Source organism: Platalea leucorodia, assembly GCF_965183815.1.
Source record: "Platalea leucorodia genome assembly, chromosome: Z".
NCBI classification, from domain to species: domain Eukaryota; kingdom Metazoa; phylum Chordata; class Aves; order Pelecaniformes; family Threskiornithidae; genus Platalea; species Platalea leucorodia.
The window spans coordinates 30,820,922-30,838,813 of record NC_138858.1 but is presented as its reverse complement, the minus strand read 5'-3'; the positions used below and the strand labels follow the sequence as shown (position 1 = coordinate 30,838,813).

At 42.2% G+C, this 17,892-nt stretch overlaps 1 protein-coding gene across 1 annotated transcript in view; it reads left to right on the top strand.

The window, feature by feature from the left end:
- Positions 1 to 7,517: 7,517 nt before the first annotated feature.
- The window catches only part of LOC309602931 (histone-arginine methyltransferase CARM1-like), a gene marked incomplete at both ends in the record, with an annotated part of 76,101 nt that continues 65,726 nt past the window's right edge, over positions 7,518 to 17,892 (top strand). The window contains one exon of the mRNA XM_082337103.1: positions 7,518 to 7,695. Within this exon, the coding sequence (XP_082193229.1) occupies positions 7,518 to 7,695 (178 nt within the window). The remainder of the gene's footprint in view (positions 7,696 to 17,892) is intronic.

Below are 17,892 nucleotides of genomic sequence, written 5' to 3'. Positions count from 1 at the left end.
AAATAATAAATGTCTTTGTAAGAGGAATTTAGACTTCGGAGGAACAACCTCGCATGGATTGGTATTTACCAGGAACTCAGTTCAATTCTTTTTGACTCACTGATACCAGCAAGAGCTTTTTACACAAAGAATATTTAGAGGGTTCCCCAAGTAAAGTTTCCTTCAATACAATATTAAAGTGATTGCCTTGTATTTAATCATTAAATATCCATCTTAAAGTAACCCAATTAAGCAATTTAAAATATGCTAGGAAAATATCACTTTGTACCAAAGCAAGTTGCCCATCTCCACTCATCTTCACTGAAAATTTGGATTTACAGTTAATAACCAATGAGGCTGTTAAAGAAACTTTGAGTGCCTTTCAAAAACTTGGAAAATTGTGCCTGAGGTGGTAAACTTTAATTAGGTTAATTCTAGAGCTACCAATCAGTAATTTTATCATCACTCAGGGCTTTCTTACCTTCTAGGAAACTTCCTTTGTTGCATTTATTTTATACTGTATTTTTTTTAAGTGCCATCATTTAAATTTCACTTAGTAAGTGGCAGACTACATTATTCAGTCCCACAGCACAGAAACATCATAACACTAGGACATATTCAAACTTTTATTTTCCAGTTGACTGAATATATTATGTAAATGAGGTAAGCAACTTTTTGTAGATTGTATGTGTGAGATAATGTAATGTTCTTTTCCAGTTTTTGGACTACAGTTGAATATACTTTTTAATTATTTAAAGAAGACATCTTTACAGAATAACGTGATGGTTTTTTTGTATAATGTATTTGATTTTGTAAATACGTATTTCCTGATGTGATTTTTGTGAGAAATGCTAAATCTTTTAGTATATCATGTCCTCTCAAAACTGGCAGGAGCTAAATAATAGTTTGTGGGCAATTTGTATTGTGTACTGTACAATAACTGGGGAACTTTTATAATTATAAAAATATATATTAACTTTTAGTGTGTTGTTTAAAAAAATGACTGGAACATACTAAAGACAGTAGGATTTTTCTGAATATTTCAGACTTGAACTCAGGCTAGCTTTCTTGTGTTTTTCAAAACGAAATTGTGTCTTGTCTTTTAAAATCAATAAATTTGTTTTCTTGTTACAAACATATCTGAATTGCTTCAGTTTTTATGTAGCCAGATACTTTGGATGGTGGTACTTTTGATTTTGAGAGAAAAATTATTTCAGCTTATGCCTTGTAAATAAGAGGGCAGTTTTTTATTTAACAGCAACAGAACTAAGTAACGAGTGTGCCTCAGACTGCAAAAGAAACTAGTATTTTGAAACATCAATTCAATTAAGTAGCTGTCACATTCCCAATAAATACAGATAGTAATATAATTATTAATTTCAATATTAACAGTAATTTCCCATTACAGATTTAGCTAGTTAACAGCTGTCAGTGAGGGGGCATGCAGACTTTGGCCTCCAGGAACTAGTGGTGTCAATTCATTACCAGCAGAACCTACTTCTGCAGGTTTTCTCTAAATATTCTGCAGTATGCTAATGCATTGGATGTTTTGGCAGTCTCACAAAACATAGACAAAATCCTAATCATATCAGGCCATATATCTTATGGGTCTCTAGTACATGCTGCAGGCACTGTTTCATGTAAAGAAACGTAGAATGTTGTTTCAACTGGGGAGGACCCACCGAGTAATAGATGCTAGAATATCAAAATGACTATTGGATACCAAGATTAAAACAGGTATTTCACACAAAGCTGTGTAAAGATAGAAAAGGTACATCCTAAAGCTTATTTTTCTCAGGAAGTTCAGCTGTAAGTTATGGTGCAGTCATTTCCTAGCCTTTAATTTCAAATAAAGAACAAAAGCTTAGTAGAGTACAATACTGGTTCCTGCAATGCATCCTCCCAAACCAGGCTATAAATTTTCTACACCAGTGACCAGCCACACCTATGTTTACAGAATATTCCTAATTGGTTTGCTAATCAAGACTAAGACTTTGTTTCCTAGCTGGTGCCTTGCTGAGACCAAATAGGTCTTACTCCGGCACACACGCACAAGAAAACAATCCACAGAGGGACGTCTCCCTCTAGACAGATGTCACCCCAGCTAAGAGTTGATATAGCCAACAGGCTACATTACTCAGTTCTTTTCCACTGACAGTGTTACCAGGAAGACCCTGAAAAACTAAGCCTCTGCTGCTGTTGATATTAATTAAAGTGGTTTAATTAGTTAAGCAATGGAAGTTTAGTTCAGCATCCCAAAGTACTATGATTCAGACCTCAAAGCATGAAGCATAGCTGAAATGTAGGAGAAATTCAGAAATACTGGGTACTGTAAGAAAACATGAGTGTAAGAAGGCTTATAAGGGAAGCTTATTTTATTACTTCTGCATGGTAATTTTCTGCACAATGTTAATGATATCAAATAAATAAGATACATTCTATATCAAGTTATTTTAAGTGTATTTAATTTGACTTACCTAAAGTGTTCACTTCAGTTATGTAAAATGCCATACAGACTGCAGCAATCCAATGTGCATCAGTTGTTTAGTTCCATATCAAGGTCTATGCCAAAAGGCACCTGAAATATTTTTTCCGCAAAGGTGTCTGAGCAAGGCAAGGAAGAAACCTTGATCCATTTTTGGCACTGTTAACAGTATGCTAGAGGGAGTTTTTATTCTGACTTGATTCTGCTGCTCTCATTCCAAATTTTGCTAAATCCCGTTGCATATGTTCTTCCCTGATACCTGAACTAACGTAACCAGTAGGACTTTTCTGTTCAAAAAACCAAAACAACCCCTCCTTGACCACAATGTGCTGCTGCTGACAGTTTATTCTAAGCAATTTTATAAGCAGAATCACTCTCCATATAGACATTTTCCACTGGCACACTGTGCACAAAATCTGCTGCTGCTTTCATTATTGGAGTTTAGGGCAGACATAGTAGGTCAGTACTTAATTAGTAACTAGTAGTTAACAAATCAGACATACTTGCAGAGATCTAGCTGGAAGTACTATAAAATTGCTGCCTCAAGCTGTTCTCTCTTTGCAGCTGGATGTTACCTTTCCCCACAATGGAGCCACACTAATAGATGGTGTCCTGGCACAGTTGTTTTGCTCAAACTGCTGCTGAAAGAGGTCTGTACTAATGTCTCCACTGATGGAGACATTTGTTGGTTAGAAAGTCCTGACAACTCGCTGAAAGCACAAGAGTGCTCAGATTCTTTATCTTCTTTCATGAAGTATTACTGGCAGAAGCGTATTTACAGTACTTGAGTTGTTAAAGCACAGTTTAAGATAGCCACCAGTAGTATTAGTGTGAACAGGAATATCTGAATACCCTTTAGTATGCACTTCAGAAGAAGGGTTCGTGAACTGGTCCTTTGCAGAAGCTGTAATTTGAGGTTGTATTGCCTTCCACCAATATTGAAAGACGGCAGAAACAGCTGAAGAAGCTGCTATAACAACACATTGATTGAAGTTAGGGTCACAAAGAATTGTGTAGTTGCAACACAGGCATTGAATTTACTGACCTGTGTGAGTGACAAGGTGACTTTTCCTCAGAACGGTAGCAATTACTTTATCCTTTTATTTCCCTGTTTTTCAACAGTTTCTGATGCCCAAGAAAAGTTCAGACTCACCTTCTTCCTCCACTTTCACTCAAGAAAGCCAACAGCCAAAATCAAAAGGTGCAGTAAGTAACATAGCAAGGAAATGGGACAGCCCTAGCCTGGAAAGCCCACTTTCACCAACAAAAGGAGGCTTGGAGCTAAAGTAGCATGGCATGCTCCCCAGGCTCTTGATGGATCTTTTCACTGGCCTCAGGGTCACAGACGAAAGACATCTATCTGGGATCCACCAGTGACTAGCATGATATCAAAGTTGTTTCAGGTTGCTAGCATGACATAGCAAGTAGGAAAGCTGTCACTTTGATGTTGCTCAACTGCTGGGATAATGCTTCCACCGAACTCGTGGATTTCACGTCTGCATGAAAGAGACATCCCCAAAAGCTGCTTGTTTTAGAGCTCAGACAGAGCTGCCTGACGCTTTCCCTCACATTTGTTAGGTGCAGCTGTCTCCTTGCTATGGGGTCAAGGCAGACTTCTCTGAAAGGACTTTGAGAGTGTGTGAGTATTATGGTCACAGATGTGACACACAATAGCTTTTGCAACCATACTTATCCTCAAAGCTTTCAAAGGTGCATTTTTTCCACAGGAAGGAAATGCTGAATAGTTCTGAAGTTATTTTGGCTGTATGTTTGAAATACAAAAACTTTTCATCCATAAGTAGGGCTAAACATCACCACATAGAAGAGATCATTCCCTTCCTGTGGACTTCTGGTAGAGGTCCATTTTGTGTGTCTTTGGAAAGAATGATCCTTCTGTCTGTACACTTCACCTCCATCCTCTTACTTTGGCGAATCCAAATCAAATTCATGCTTCTCCTACACCAACTGCATTACAGGTAGAGAAGACAGTGTGTTGCTGTAGGATGTTCCTGCTGACAAAATTGCCAAAATATTTAATAATATGCTGAATAATATACCACAGTTAAGCTTTTTTATCTTTTCCCTATTAAAGGGAATTTAATGGACTTAAAATTCCTGAAAATTTGAGTGGACTTTTTTAAAAAATAAAAAAGTGGTCAATTAGCTAATCCATTATAGACAAAGCTTATTGTGGTGTCTGGAAGAGAAAGAACTTTTCTCATTTAAAACCATCAGATCCTATACCTCTAAACCAACTAAGCAGGATCGTAACTCTAGTTGTTCTTTACTTCAAAAGCAATGGGGCTCTGCAGACACAGCAGTCCAACTGGAAAAGACTGTGAAATTCAAACCTAGTTCTGTGTTACAGCACTTGTCAGATTCCAAGCTGGTTTTTGAAATCAGCAATTTGTGTAGCTGGCAAATGGACCGGGTATGCCCATGGAACAAATGCTGGTTGATCTGTACTAGCCTTCAATGTCAAAGGAGAAGCTTAACAATAATATTTAATAGAATATATTGCTGCACCACTAAACTTAAATTTGGTTCCGATTTCTAAGTACAAAATACTTGCTTTAGCAAGAGATACTGAAAACTTAGTGTTTATACTATTAGTGAAGAACTAGTTGGTAGCATTAATTTCATACCTACTGATATTGCTGCCTTTGTTGATAGCCAATGAAAGACAAAACTGGATTAAAAATTGTTTTCTTATTACTTCCAGAGATCAATTTTGAAACTAAAATAGTGCATTCTACACAATAAAGCATTCACAGTGAGGCAGCAACTTCAGGTGAGTCACATCTTGAATAGTGTTTCTAGTCAAATTTTGGTGGAATTCACCATATGAGGGATACAGTATTACATGGTTTGAGCAATAACCCTTCAAGGTACTTCCTCAGATACTTGAATAATACCATAGTTTAAAGAGACTGATGGAAATCTGGATAGGAAAATGATCAGAAAGTACAAGAGCAGAACATAAATAGTTAGTTAGAAGTTTTTTCTTTGCTCATTCACGTAACAATTCAAGATGTGCATTAAAGGCTAAAAGGAATAAGTAAAATTTCCGTCTTCTGTAGTCCCAGCTCACACTAGCTGTTATCACTCAAACTTTTAGGAATACAGGGTTTTTTTCAGGTAGATTGTCCTCCTGTTGGACTTGATAATTAAAATTACTTTATGCCTTCAGAAAATATATTTGCTCTGTATATGTTTGGCAAAGAGCTGTAAAGCAGAAATTATCTCAGACCTCTTCCCCCCGTACCTCCCCCCAAACAAAACAAAACAAAACAAAACAAACCACATAAGCATAGTTCAGGAAGCAACCTTGCTACATCACACTCACTGTTGCACCAAAAACTACTGTACTGGAGCCACAGCCAGGTAGCTGTTTGACGGCTTAGTGGTGGTGCCTGAAGCTAAAAAGGAAGCAAGGCTGCAAGTTGAAACCGAGGTGGTAAAAGCAGCAGTAACTATTGCCTAATGCAGACAGGCCTTCTCTGTGGGATGCTGTTTACCCCTTATGGGTGTGAGAAGCGGTAATGCTGCTGAGGACTAGGTGGTCAGTGGCACACCTCTACTGAGGTGAGGTAGTCATCCAGTAAAGATACTGGTATAAATAAAGGTACTCTTCTGTCTCCCTGTACACGTGAAAAAAATTTACCTCTCCAAACTACCCTTGCCACCTTCTTTTTCAGAGCATTGTGAACAACAACAACATCCTGCCTGTTGCTCCATTTTATAATTGGTGTGTCATCAGGCTCCCACATCTAGGAGATGCAGAATCTACCTGCGTGACACCTTCCTGCTTATCCACTGGACTTCTACAACCCTTAGGCTGGCGTTACCCCTATATTTCAGCTACCTATAGATATTTTCTTCTGGGATCAACAGCTGCAGTTTTGCCTTACACCTTTGCACAAACACCTGATGGCATACGCAGACTGGCTTATTCCTCCTTCATACAGGGGTAAATAACATCAAATTCTTTCATAGAAGAATCAAGAGGTGATACCTCATCTTTGTTCTCAGAAGGGGTAATTAAATCCAGGCAGAGAACTGTGCTGTTGCACTATCTTTGTAGACAAACCATCCTGGTCTTTAGTGAAAACACAAGTTTAGCAACATGCATGCCACTTCAGTACATTTTGTGGCTTAAGTGGCTCAGAGGAACAAGTCTTTGTGTAGTTGGGATATGATTTCTTTGTACAACAAGACGGTCCTTTTAACACAGTTGGGGTGGGTACATTCGCTTCCTTTCCAACCAGCTAGACAGGATAGCCCAAGTCACCATTTGGGTCCAGAGAACATTACTGACATACATATTACAATAACCTCTGCAAACTCAGTGAGCTGAGGCCTGCTTAAACTTTATACAGTAATTTTAAACTCAGAGCACTTCTCAAATCTTCATTAATTGACTTTCACAGTTTCTCTTTGATACAGAGGCATACAAACAAAAGTAACCGGCGGGGTGGTTTTGTTTGGGTTTTTTTTTCCCCTGTTAGCAGGAGGATGGGGAAACAAAAAAAACCCCCAACCCCAATAAAAAAGAAATAAACAAAACCACCAGGGAAAACTTTTATAGCAAAATAGCGACACCTACTGCTGAATATTACAGTTACACCCCTAATGTTAGAAAATAAAGCGAAGGGGGAAACACCAGGGAAAAGCCAAATTATCTGGGGTTTGGCGAACCTTCCTCTTAAATCACTGCTACCAACTTCTAGCCCCGACGCCAAGACGAGAGCTGCCCGTCAACACAGGCGCACAGCCTTTCCCCACAGCTGTCAGGGCCCCGGGCTCGCCGCCAGCCGCCGCGGGGGTGAGCAGGGACGAGCCGGCGGCGGCGGGAGGGAGGGAGGTGTCCCGCTGCGGCCGGGAGGTGTCGCTGCCCGCCGCCGCCCGCCCCGCTCAACGTGCGGTGCAGATGCCCCGGCAGGCGGCTGAGCTCGGCGGGTCTCCCTCCGCCGCAGCCGCCTTCCCCCAGGCTGGCAGGAGGAGGCGAGAGCGGCAGCCGCTGCTGGCAGAGGGCGGGGGGGGCGGCGGGATCATGGCCGCTCCGTCTCCGCACACGCAGCAGCAGCTGCTGCTGCTGCGGTGCAGTGTGAAGCTGCTCCTCGCCGGGGAGGAGCTGCCGGCGGGGCTGCAGCTCGCCAGCCCCAGCCAGAAAGCCCTGCAGCTGGAGGTGCAGCCGGGAGAGGAGGACGCGGACGTGACTGTGACAGACGGTTAAGTACCGAGCTCCGCCGCGCCGCTGCCGGCCGCCCCCCTCGCCTTCCTCCTCGCGGGGGGACACCGACTTCGCCGCCCGGGACGGCCTCCGCCTTCCCGCTCCGCCGGGAAGCGGCTGGCCCTGGCGGGAGGACAGGGGCCTCGTGGCCCGCCGGGCTGTCAGCGCCGAAAGTCACCCTGGCGCGGCGCGGGGGGCTGCCGCCGCCTTCCCTCGGCGCCACCGGCGCCCTCGCGGCCAGGTGCCGGTAGCGGCCGTTAACGGCCGAGGTGCGGTGCGGCGCGGCCGCTGTGCGGGCGGTGGGTCGGCGCGGGGCTCGGCAGCGGCAGCCCTGGCCCCGGCCCCTTCGGAGTCGGTTCAGCTCTTGGAGCAGGTGGCTGTTCGAGGCGCTTTCCTCGGGCTTGCCGGGCCCCGGGGTGGCCGTGGGAATTAAATAGTAACAAAGTCGTGGTAGGAGCCAGCTTCAGCTCCGGACGAGCGTCGCGCAGGCAGCCAGCGGGACCTGGCCTCCCCTGCCCGGCCCGGCAAAGCGCTGCCCCGGGTACAGCTTTCCCTGCCGTGGTGACAAGCTTGTCAATGGCAAACTGCCTCTCGGCAATAAGAAGTTGCCATATCGGGGAAGGCTGCAAACTGGTACGTCAGGGTCGTTTTTCCTCTCTGTTCTTGCGTGTTGTTGAGTTTGTAACTTTAGCCAGTTACGGTCAGAAGAGGTATTTCCCCCTTATCCAAAGAACTAGGTCTTGATTTCTTCCTACGGAGCCAAATGGAAGAGACAAAATAACAGAACTGGAAAGGGAAGGAGGTAAAGAAGCCAGTCTGTAGTTGTGTGAACAGAACTACGTTTGGTTTTCTGCTGCTGCTGCCAGTTGGGCAGCTGTGCTGAGAGGGCCGTGGAGCACAGCAGTGTCTCGGGATGCGCTGTGCTGCTGGGAAAATCCAGACCAGCCCAGAAGGGCAGTGCTTAGCCCTGAAGTAACTCTCTCTGGCTCTGCTACTTGTAGATAGGTTGTCTTAAGATGCATAGGTGATGTCTGCATGCACACACTTAACTTTCTCGAAAACAATCATTCTTTTGGATTTGTGTCTTTACAGGGTAGTGGCAGAGCTGACATTTTAAAATAAAACAAACTTCTTGAATATTGGTGGCGGGAAGACTGGGGAAAAAAACTGGAATTCCTGTATGTATAGAAAGTAATTAGAAATGCTCTCAGTGAGGTGGGTGGATATAAGACCAATCCCGAGCAGGCCAAAACACACAATACCTGTTGTGGCTTTGACTTTTCAAAAGTGATCTCAGTAACGTCTGAAAGGATTGCTGGAATAGGTGGATTACAGTTGTGTGTTTTTCAGTCAGCAGTGCAAATAAATGGGTTCATATGCTAGGTGATACTGGATATTTGCCTGTGCTATCAGTCATTTAACATGTCGTTCAAAAAAGCATGAGTGACAAAACCTGACCACTCATCACAGTTGAGATGTGCTTCTGTCTTGCATTGTATTAATGTGAAGACTGGCCCGTAGTTACTGTTCTCTGGGCCTTTCATTTCCTACATGCTCATTCTTGCGTGCATGTGAATGAAAGACCTGCTGGAAGCAGAGTGAAATTCAAAGTTACCTTTTTTTTTTTTTTTTTTTAATTGGAAGGGCTCACATGGGACACAACTGAAAACTTTGAAGATATGGAAGGGATATATATATATATATATATGTATATATTTTTAATGCCCAACAACACTGGAGTGTAGTTTACTAAAGACTTCTGTGGTAAGTTTTGGGTGAGGGTGCATCACTGGGCATCAGTGTATTGTTGTTGCTAAGAGAGGGGAACTTTGCAAACCTGTTTGGAAGTGCAAGCTGTCTTCTTTCATCTTTTTCCTTTCATATTAAGATGTTCAAATCAGACCCTATGCATAACACAGATCTTCTTAGTGCTCTCTGGGAGTTCAGTCACTTGATGCTTGAATACTTTGTGTATTAGGTGAGACAAAAAGTCTGCAAACAGCTAGAGGACATACCCTATTATTAGTACTGCCAATATAGTGTGTTTTTCTAGCATTAATACCTGCTCATTAGAATGATCTTACTATTATTTATGTTGTCTCACCCTGGATGGACAATTTTGCTGTGAAAAGAAAAACTGTTTTCTTACAAATCTTGAATAGAATTGATCATAGTGTGGTGCCTTGTGGTGGTGGTGGTGGTAAGGCACAGGTTATTTAAGCAATAAAAGAAATTGGCATAAGTTGAAGTGTTGACTTTTTTTTTTCCCTCAATACTTCACATTGAAGTGATGAAAATTCCTTTCTTTTCAACCTTTCTACCTGGATACGTCTTCCAAAGCTATGTATTGGGTATGTTTGGAAAAAAATAATTTGGTTGTAGTTATTGTGATTCTTTAAACACATCTTGAAGGGGGGTTGCTGTTTCTTTTCTGATTATTTAAAAAAACAAAACAAAACAAAACAATGCCAAAACAAACAAACAAACAGCCAGTTCTAGTTTAGGATACCATGTACTTTCTTCACCGGTAAGGGAGTGTTTGTCAGGAAATATTTTTGTGGAGATCGAAGCATGTGCTTTTTGTGTGTATTTTAAAGTGATAAAATACCCCTGGTCAAACTGTCTGGTCAAACATTACTCTGACTGCAGAGCTGTGATTAGACTGTTGATGAGGACTACATTCTTACCCTTGTTATAGCATTCAGTTTATCTGTAGTTTTTACGCTTCACCTATCACTGCTGTGTTTGTCTGAACCTGTTCTATTATTGTCTGTAATGTAATAATGGTAATTGAGTATAGAGCTAAGAATGTAGACTATAGGGTATAGTATATAGTATATTGCTGGTACTGAGAGTGATTTTAAAGGCAAATGTGTGAGCGGGTTCTGCGGTGGCTGATCGGCTGCTGGAGTTCACGCTCCTTACTGGCAGTGTCAGTAAGAATCCCACCAATGCAAGCCTTAACATTTCCCTTTCATTGTGGGGCAATACAGGGTCTAAAGTCAAGGGATATCAATACAACCTCTCTGTTACCCATAAAGGAGTCTGAAACAGTAGAATTTCTCCATAACAACTGGTTATGATCCCGAGAAACTGACAAATAAATACAGGATATTAAGGAAGAATGAAGGATTATGCTTTATCAGGCAATGGATCTGTTTCAGCTGGGAGACAAGAGAAAGCAAGAATCTCCACAATGCAGTATTAATATATGTAGAGTGGGAAGAAACACTGGACTCTCTAAAGTACAAAGGCAGCAGGTGAGTATACTTCTGAGCGCTGTGCAGTGGGGCCAGTGCTGAGCTGGAGCTACAACCATTTGAGAGAAGTGTCTGTCAGGGAGACAGTGGTTTCTGGTGAGCTGTGAACCCAAGGAGAGCTGGAGACTGATGCCTTTTGTGGAGCAAAGGTGTTGTCAATCAGATAGATGGTCACCTGGTCCTACTGATTTTCTGTGACAGTTCTTCACCCCTGATTTGGAAATGAAAATGTCTGCACAACTACTCTTGAAAGGTAGCCTGCTGCTGCTGAGAGAACTCTGACCTTGGGCCAAAATATTTTTGAGGGTGCTGAACAGAAGAAGAAATCCTGTTGACTGACATAGAGCATTGCTTTGGGAAGATGGGATATTAAAAATGTAATTTATAGCTGGTTTATGGAATGAACCATAACAGAATTGCAAAAGTTCTTGTATAAACAGTGAGAACTTCTGGGAAGAAAGTAGAAAATTGGTGTCCAGGAAGTGTTCCCAGGAGGCCAAGAGAAAATCCAGGGTGGCAACCTACTTGGATCAAAGGAAGCTTAAGAGCAGATGGCTGAGTGTCATAAGATGCAAATGTAGCAGCGTGGTGGCTTCTCCAGGGCTGGGAGACCTTTTGGATTCCCTTTCCTGTGATAATTGGTATGTAAACAGGTGGTGATCTTAAACTGAGGCCAGTGAAATTCTAACTGAAGGCTTCAAAATTTGGCAACGTCTGGAGGTTTCTCCTAACCACAGCAGCTTTGCTTCTGTTATATTCTTTAGTTGCTCTGAAAGACCATTAGCTACTGTTTCGCTGAAATATTTTTTCCCCATGTCATCTGACATCTCTTTAGACAATTAAAAGAAACTTCCTTGAATACTTTTAAAAACATACTGTAAAATCCTTGGAATCATGTATTGATTTTGGTTCATTCTGTTGATGTAGTGCTGTACTTTTTTGTCCCTTACAAGAATCAAGGATATAAACACAGACAGGATTTAAGGTTCCGAAGAACAAAACACATCCAATTCCCTCTGGCCTAACAGAAACAGATAACATTGTGCTTGGTCATGGTGCTTTTAATATGAAACAAGGTTTAGAGCTGTTGGAAGCTGAGAGCAAGAACCTGGCAGCCAGCAGCTGCAGCATCCATGTATTTCTGCATTAAAGTGGAAGTTCTGTAGAAGCACATATTATAGCAGCTCTTCACTCATTAATTTTTTTTGCCTGAGGTTACTAGGAAAAACAAAATCCCCGATATCTTTTTAGGAAAGGGTTGTTGGCTGTACCTCATAGTTTGGAGTGAGGGAAGGAGAGAAAGGGAGTATTTTTTTCTGATTCAACAGATACTTTGACAAAAATCATCAGCAGCCTAGTAAATATGTAATTTTTCTCTCTAGTTACATACAGAATAAACTCAGCGATACCTAAGTAGGCTGCTTTGCAGACTGTCTTTTTATTCAGTGGACCTGGATAGGAGCTAGGTGAAACTGGAAGAGTAGTGCTTTTTTTGTTTTGAAAAATGAGCAAACAGTCTTTTTTGAAATTCTGGGATTTTTTTGTCCCCCTTACCTTCCATGTTCCAGTATCTGCCATAAGCTTGTTCGTTGTGAATGACAGACATAAAAACTGTGAGGCTAGCAGATTATTTTCTCTCTATCTGTTTACGGTTGAAAGAACATTAGGAAGTCTAATAAATTTGTATTTTGTTCTTTATATGTGTTAGGTGAAGTCAAAAAAAGAAGAAAAACTTGGGCTTTACAGATACAGGAAAGACTATATGGTAAATGCTGTCCTTCTAGATAGCTGTTACAGTGTCTTCACTTATGCTTAATTTTTTTTAATACTTTTTAATTGTTGCTAATCAGAAAGTATGAGCTTCTAAGGATGGCCATGAATTTTGGAAGAACTAGTACAATAAGTTAAAGCTCCAAGGAGAGTAAGTCTATTGTATTTTACCACATTTTTACATCATTACTTATATTTGTTTAAGAGCCTTTACATCTTCCTTAAGAGTTGCCTCTCTGAGTTCCAACTTTTGAACTCTAGGAGAAATTATACCAAATTTTTGACTGAGTTATTAATAATGTTATATTTTTTTGTTTAAAGATGTCACCTGCTCTTCAGGAGGTAGTTCTGTGAGCCCAGAAGCAGATGGAAAATTGGTATTGACGTCAAATATGCTGATTATGTCCCAGCTGTGGCAGAAGACAAACTGCAGACAAGCTGGATGGTCAACAGGGAGTATTGACTCTCACAGGATATGATAGCTGTAGAGAAGCCCTGCTGCCTTTTGTCTTAATAAGTACTGCTATTATAGGCCATATATTTAGCTTTTTTAAAATTACATAAAAGGGAAAGTATGCAGCACTGTTGGACTCAAGGAGAATGTGTTCTATTCGTGCTCCAGAACCAGGGTGCTAATTAGAATTTTACAGCTTGGAAAATTCATCACTGCTGCTCCAGTTCCACCAATTCAGTGGTAACAAAACATTCATGGTAGTGAGCTTCAGACGCTATTGAGCTGGACTGGATACGAACCATTAACCACAAGAGATAAACTCCACATTCTTTTACTTGGCCCTTGCTTAGTTTCCCCCCATGCAGTTCCTTGCAAGCAAATATATTGCGTAATTTTTTTCCTATCCCATACTGAGACCAGTTTTAAATCCTAAAACATTAGGAGATTTAAAAAGTAAAATGAATCACTTACTAGCTGAAATTCAAAAGCATCCGGTTTGGATATGGTGGAAAATGTGTTAATAGTATGAATGCTTATGTTCTAATACTGTACATTCACATGCATTGCACAGATAGTACTAGCATCAGCAGCCTCGGTGTGCTGGTAAAGGGCAATCACTGCTAATAGTTCTAAACAGCAGAACTGATTTCATTCCCCATTTCCTTTTCCACTGTGAAAATCTTCATTTTCCTAGTGGGGGAAAATCAGTTGCTAGAGGAAGTTTAAGCAGACAACACAGTTAATATTTTATACATGTAATACATGAAAGCTCTGACAGGTGGGTGACATGGAGGCTTTTAGTTGTCCTTTCCCACTTCTTTCTACATCTTTAGGGCAACACAAAGTATTTCGGGGGGAATAAATAAAGAACTTAAAATTTCTTTTTTTTTATTTTATTCTGAGGGGAAATTGCAGGTCAGACAATTCTTGAAGTAGAACAATTTGTGTGAAGGAATAGTAATATGGTTGAAAGAGGTATAATTAGAAACAGTAATCCTGAAATTTTCTGTTAACTGTTTCATGTCATTGTACTAAGTATTCCAGTGGTTAGTTGAGTAGACAAATTCTTAAACTTACATTTCACAAGGGTCTTTTTTTATTATATCTCAAGTACTGTTTTTTTTTTCCTTCCATGCAGAACTTTTGCAATATGTGAGTAGTTTGCTAATCAGTCATGGCCCTTTTTTTACCCTGGAAGAGAAGCAAGTAAAGCAAGAAATGCAAGTTTTGCAGTAGGAGCATGCCTCACCTTTATTGTTTGGTAATTAGCATTCATTTTTTATATTTGTATCAGTATAGATGTGTAAATATATATACACACACACACATATGTGTGTGTTTATATAGCTAGGTAAATTAATATAGAGAGAGATAATAAATTAAAGACTGATTCAGGAAGTTCAATAACTAGCCTGAAAGAGACTACAGTATATACTGGATAGCTTGGTTTGTTTTTTGGTCGTGGTGGTTTAGGGGTTTTGTTGGTTGGTTGGCTTTGCTACTGCTTTCTTGTATCCGATCTAAGTCTTCTTGTGCTCTTATATTGCACCATCACATTGCATGTACTGTGTAACACATGGGGTGCTCTGGCTATGGATGCAAGTATGGGATTTGAGAGACCTGGATTCAGTTCTGTGTCCTCCCATAAAGTGTCTGCATCAATAATACAGCTAATCCTTCCATAAAATGTGGTGATACCACTTCTTGACGCATCAGCCATATGGTAAAGCTGATTGTTTTAAAGTTGTGAGGTATTTGGGAACTGTGATGAGAGCATCTATAGATGGATTGAAGTAGCTTTATAGTGGTTGGTGCTGGTACTGGAAGCATTAGCGCTAAGTTTAGAGTAAATAGTGTTGCCTATAATGCCTTATGCTGAGAAGCCACTGTATATTCAACCACCTCGACATCTGCTGGAAAAGTAGCACGACGAGCTGTAGGCAATCCAGGAGACTCCTGGAGTGCATCGAGGGTAACTTCTTAAGCCAGGTAACAGACAGCCCTACCAGAGGGGATGCGATACTGGACCTGATGGTCACCAACACGAGTGAGCTAATCGGTGATGTCAAGATTGGAGGCAGCCTGGGCTGCAGTGATCACGCCCTGGTGGAGTTCGCAGTCCTGAGGGACATGGGTCAGGTGAGGAGTAAAGTCAGGGCCCTGAATTTTAGGAAAGCAAACTTCCAGCTGTTCAAGGAGTTAGTCAATAGGACCCGCTGGGAAACTGCCCGCAGGGGCAAGGGAGCAGAACAGAGCTGGCAGATCTTTAAGGGTGCTTTCCATGGAGTGCAAGAGCTCTCGATCCCCAGGTGTAAGAAATCTGGAAAGAAAGGCAAGAGACTGGCATGGCTGAGTTGAGACCTGCTGGTCAAACTAAAGGGCAAGAAGGAAATGCACAGGCAGTGGAAGCAGGGACAGGTATCCTGGGAAGAGTATAGGGACATTGGCCCAGTTGTGTAGGGATGCGGTCAGGAAGGCGAAGGCACAGCTGGAGTTGAACTTGGCAAGGGATGCAAAGAATAATAAGGAGGGCTTCTATAGGTATGTCAGCCAGAAAAGGAAAGTCAAAGAAAGCATATGCCCCCCCCCCGCCCCGGATGAACACAACTGGCAAACTGGTAACAACAGACAAGGAGAAGGCTGAGGTGCTCAACAACCTTTTTGCCTCAGTCTTCACTGGCAGCCTCTCTTTCCACACCTCTCAAGTGGATGGACTGCAAGATGGGCTGGGAGAGAAAAGTCGCTCCCACTGTAAGAGAAGATCAGGTTTGAGACCACCTGAGGAACCTGAACATACCTAAGTCTATAGGACCTGACGAGATGCATCCCAGAGTCCTGAGGGAACTGGCTGATGCAGTGGCCAAGCCACTCTTGATGATATCTGAAAAGTGACGGCAGTCAGGTGAAGTCCCCGGTGACTGGAAAAAGGGAAACATTGCACCAATTTTTTAAACAGGTAGAAGGGAGGACCCTGGGAACTACCGACCTGTCAGCCTCACCTCTGTGCCTGGGAAGATCACGGAACAGATCCTCCTAGAAGCTATGCTAAGGCACATGGAGGACAGGGAGGTGATGCAAGACAGCCAGCACGACTTCACCAAGGGCAAGTCCTGCCTGACGAACCTAGTGGCCTTCTGTGATGGAGTGACTGCATCAGTGGACAAGGGAAGAGCTATGGTTGTCATCTATCTGGACTTCGGTAAGGCCTTTGACGTGGTTCCCTACAACATCCTTCTCTCTAAATTGCAGAGATATGGATTTGATGGGTGGACCATTTGGCGGATAGGGAATTGGCTGGATGGTGGCATCCAGAGAGTAGTGGTCAACAGCTCAATGTCTGCATGGAGACCAGGGATGAGTGGTGTCCCTCAAGGGTCTGTATTGGGGCCAGTACTGTTTAATATCTTCATCAATGACAGAAACAGTTGGTCGAGTGCACCCTCAGCAAGTTTGCAGATGACACCAAGCTGAGTGATGTGGATGACACGCCTGAGGGATGGGATGCCATCCAGAGGGACCTTGACAGGCTTGAGAAGTGGGCCCATGTGAACCTCACGAGGTTCAACAAGGCCAAGTGCAAGGTCCTGCACCAGGGTCAAGGCACCCCCAGTATCCGTACAGACTGCAGGATGAAGGGATTGAGAGCAGCCCTGCAGAGGAGGACTTGGGGGTATTGGTGGATGAAAAACTGAGTATGAGCCATCAGTGTGCACTCACAGCCCAGAAAGCCAACTGTATCCTGTGCTGCACCAAAAGAAGCGTGGCCAGCAGGTCGAGGGAGGTGTTTTTGCCCCTCTATTCCACCCTGGTGAGACCCCACCTGGAGTACTGCATCCAGCTCTGGAGTCCTCAGCACAAGAAAGACATGGACCTCTTGGAGTGGGTCCAGAGGAGGGCCACAAAAATTATCAGAAGGCTGGAATACTTCTCCTATGAGGACAGGCTGAGATAGCTGGGGTGGTTCAGCCTGGAGAAGAGAAAGCTCTGAGGAAACCTTATTGTGGTCTTAAAGGGAGCTTATAAGAAACATGGGGACATACTTTTTAGTAGGGCCTGTAGTGATAGGATGAGGGGTAATGGTTTTAAGCTAAAGGAGGGTAGATTGAAACTAGATATAAGGAAGACATTTTTTATGATGAGGATGGTGAAACACTGGAACAGTTTGCCCAGAGAGGTGGTAGATGCCCCATCCCTGGAAACATCCAAGGTCAGGTTGGATGGGGCTCTGATCAACCTGATTGAGTTGAAGATGTCTCTACTTATTGCAAGGGGGGGTTGGACTAGATGACCTTTAAGGGTCCCTTCCAACCCAAACCACTGTGTGATTGTGATTTGCCTGGGCTTATCATCCTTTCCCTGTGTTTGTCCTCTGAATCAACTCCTTCTCTTGTGCTAATTAACTTGAAGTTTTAAGGCGCAGTTTGATGGCCCTTATACTATTACTGGTAATAAAGCTTTCTAGGAAGAATTTCAGACAATTTTCTTTGCCTAATTTGCAAAGATTTAAAGACTTCTTAAGATGACTCCAGCTCTTTCTGAACTTAAACTTTGAATAAGGGCCTTGAAAAAAGAGTGTAAAAATTCTCAAGACTAAATATGTGCTAGTAAAATGAAACTGCTGCAAATTTTCTTTTCACAGCAATATATTAAGAATCCTCAGTGAACCAGACAACATTAAATGCCTTGCTGAATAATGGTACTTTTGGATTTT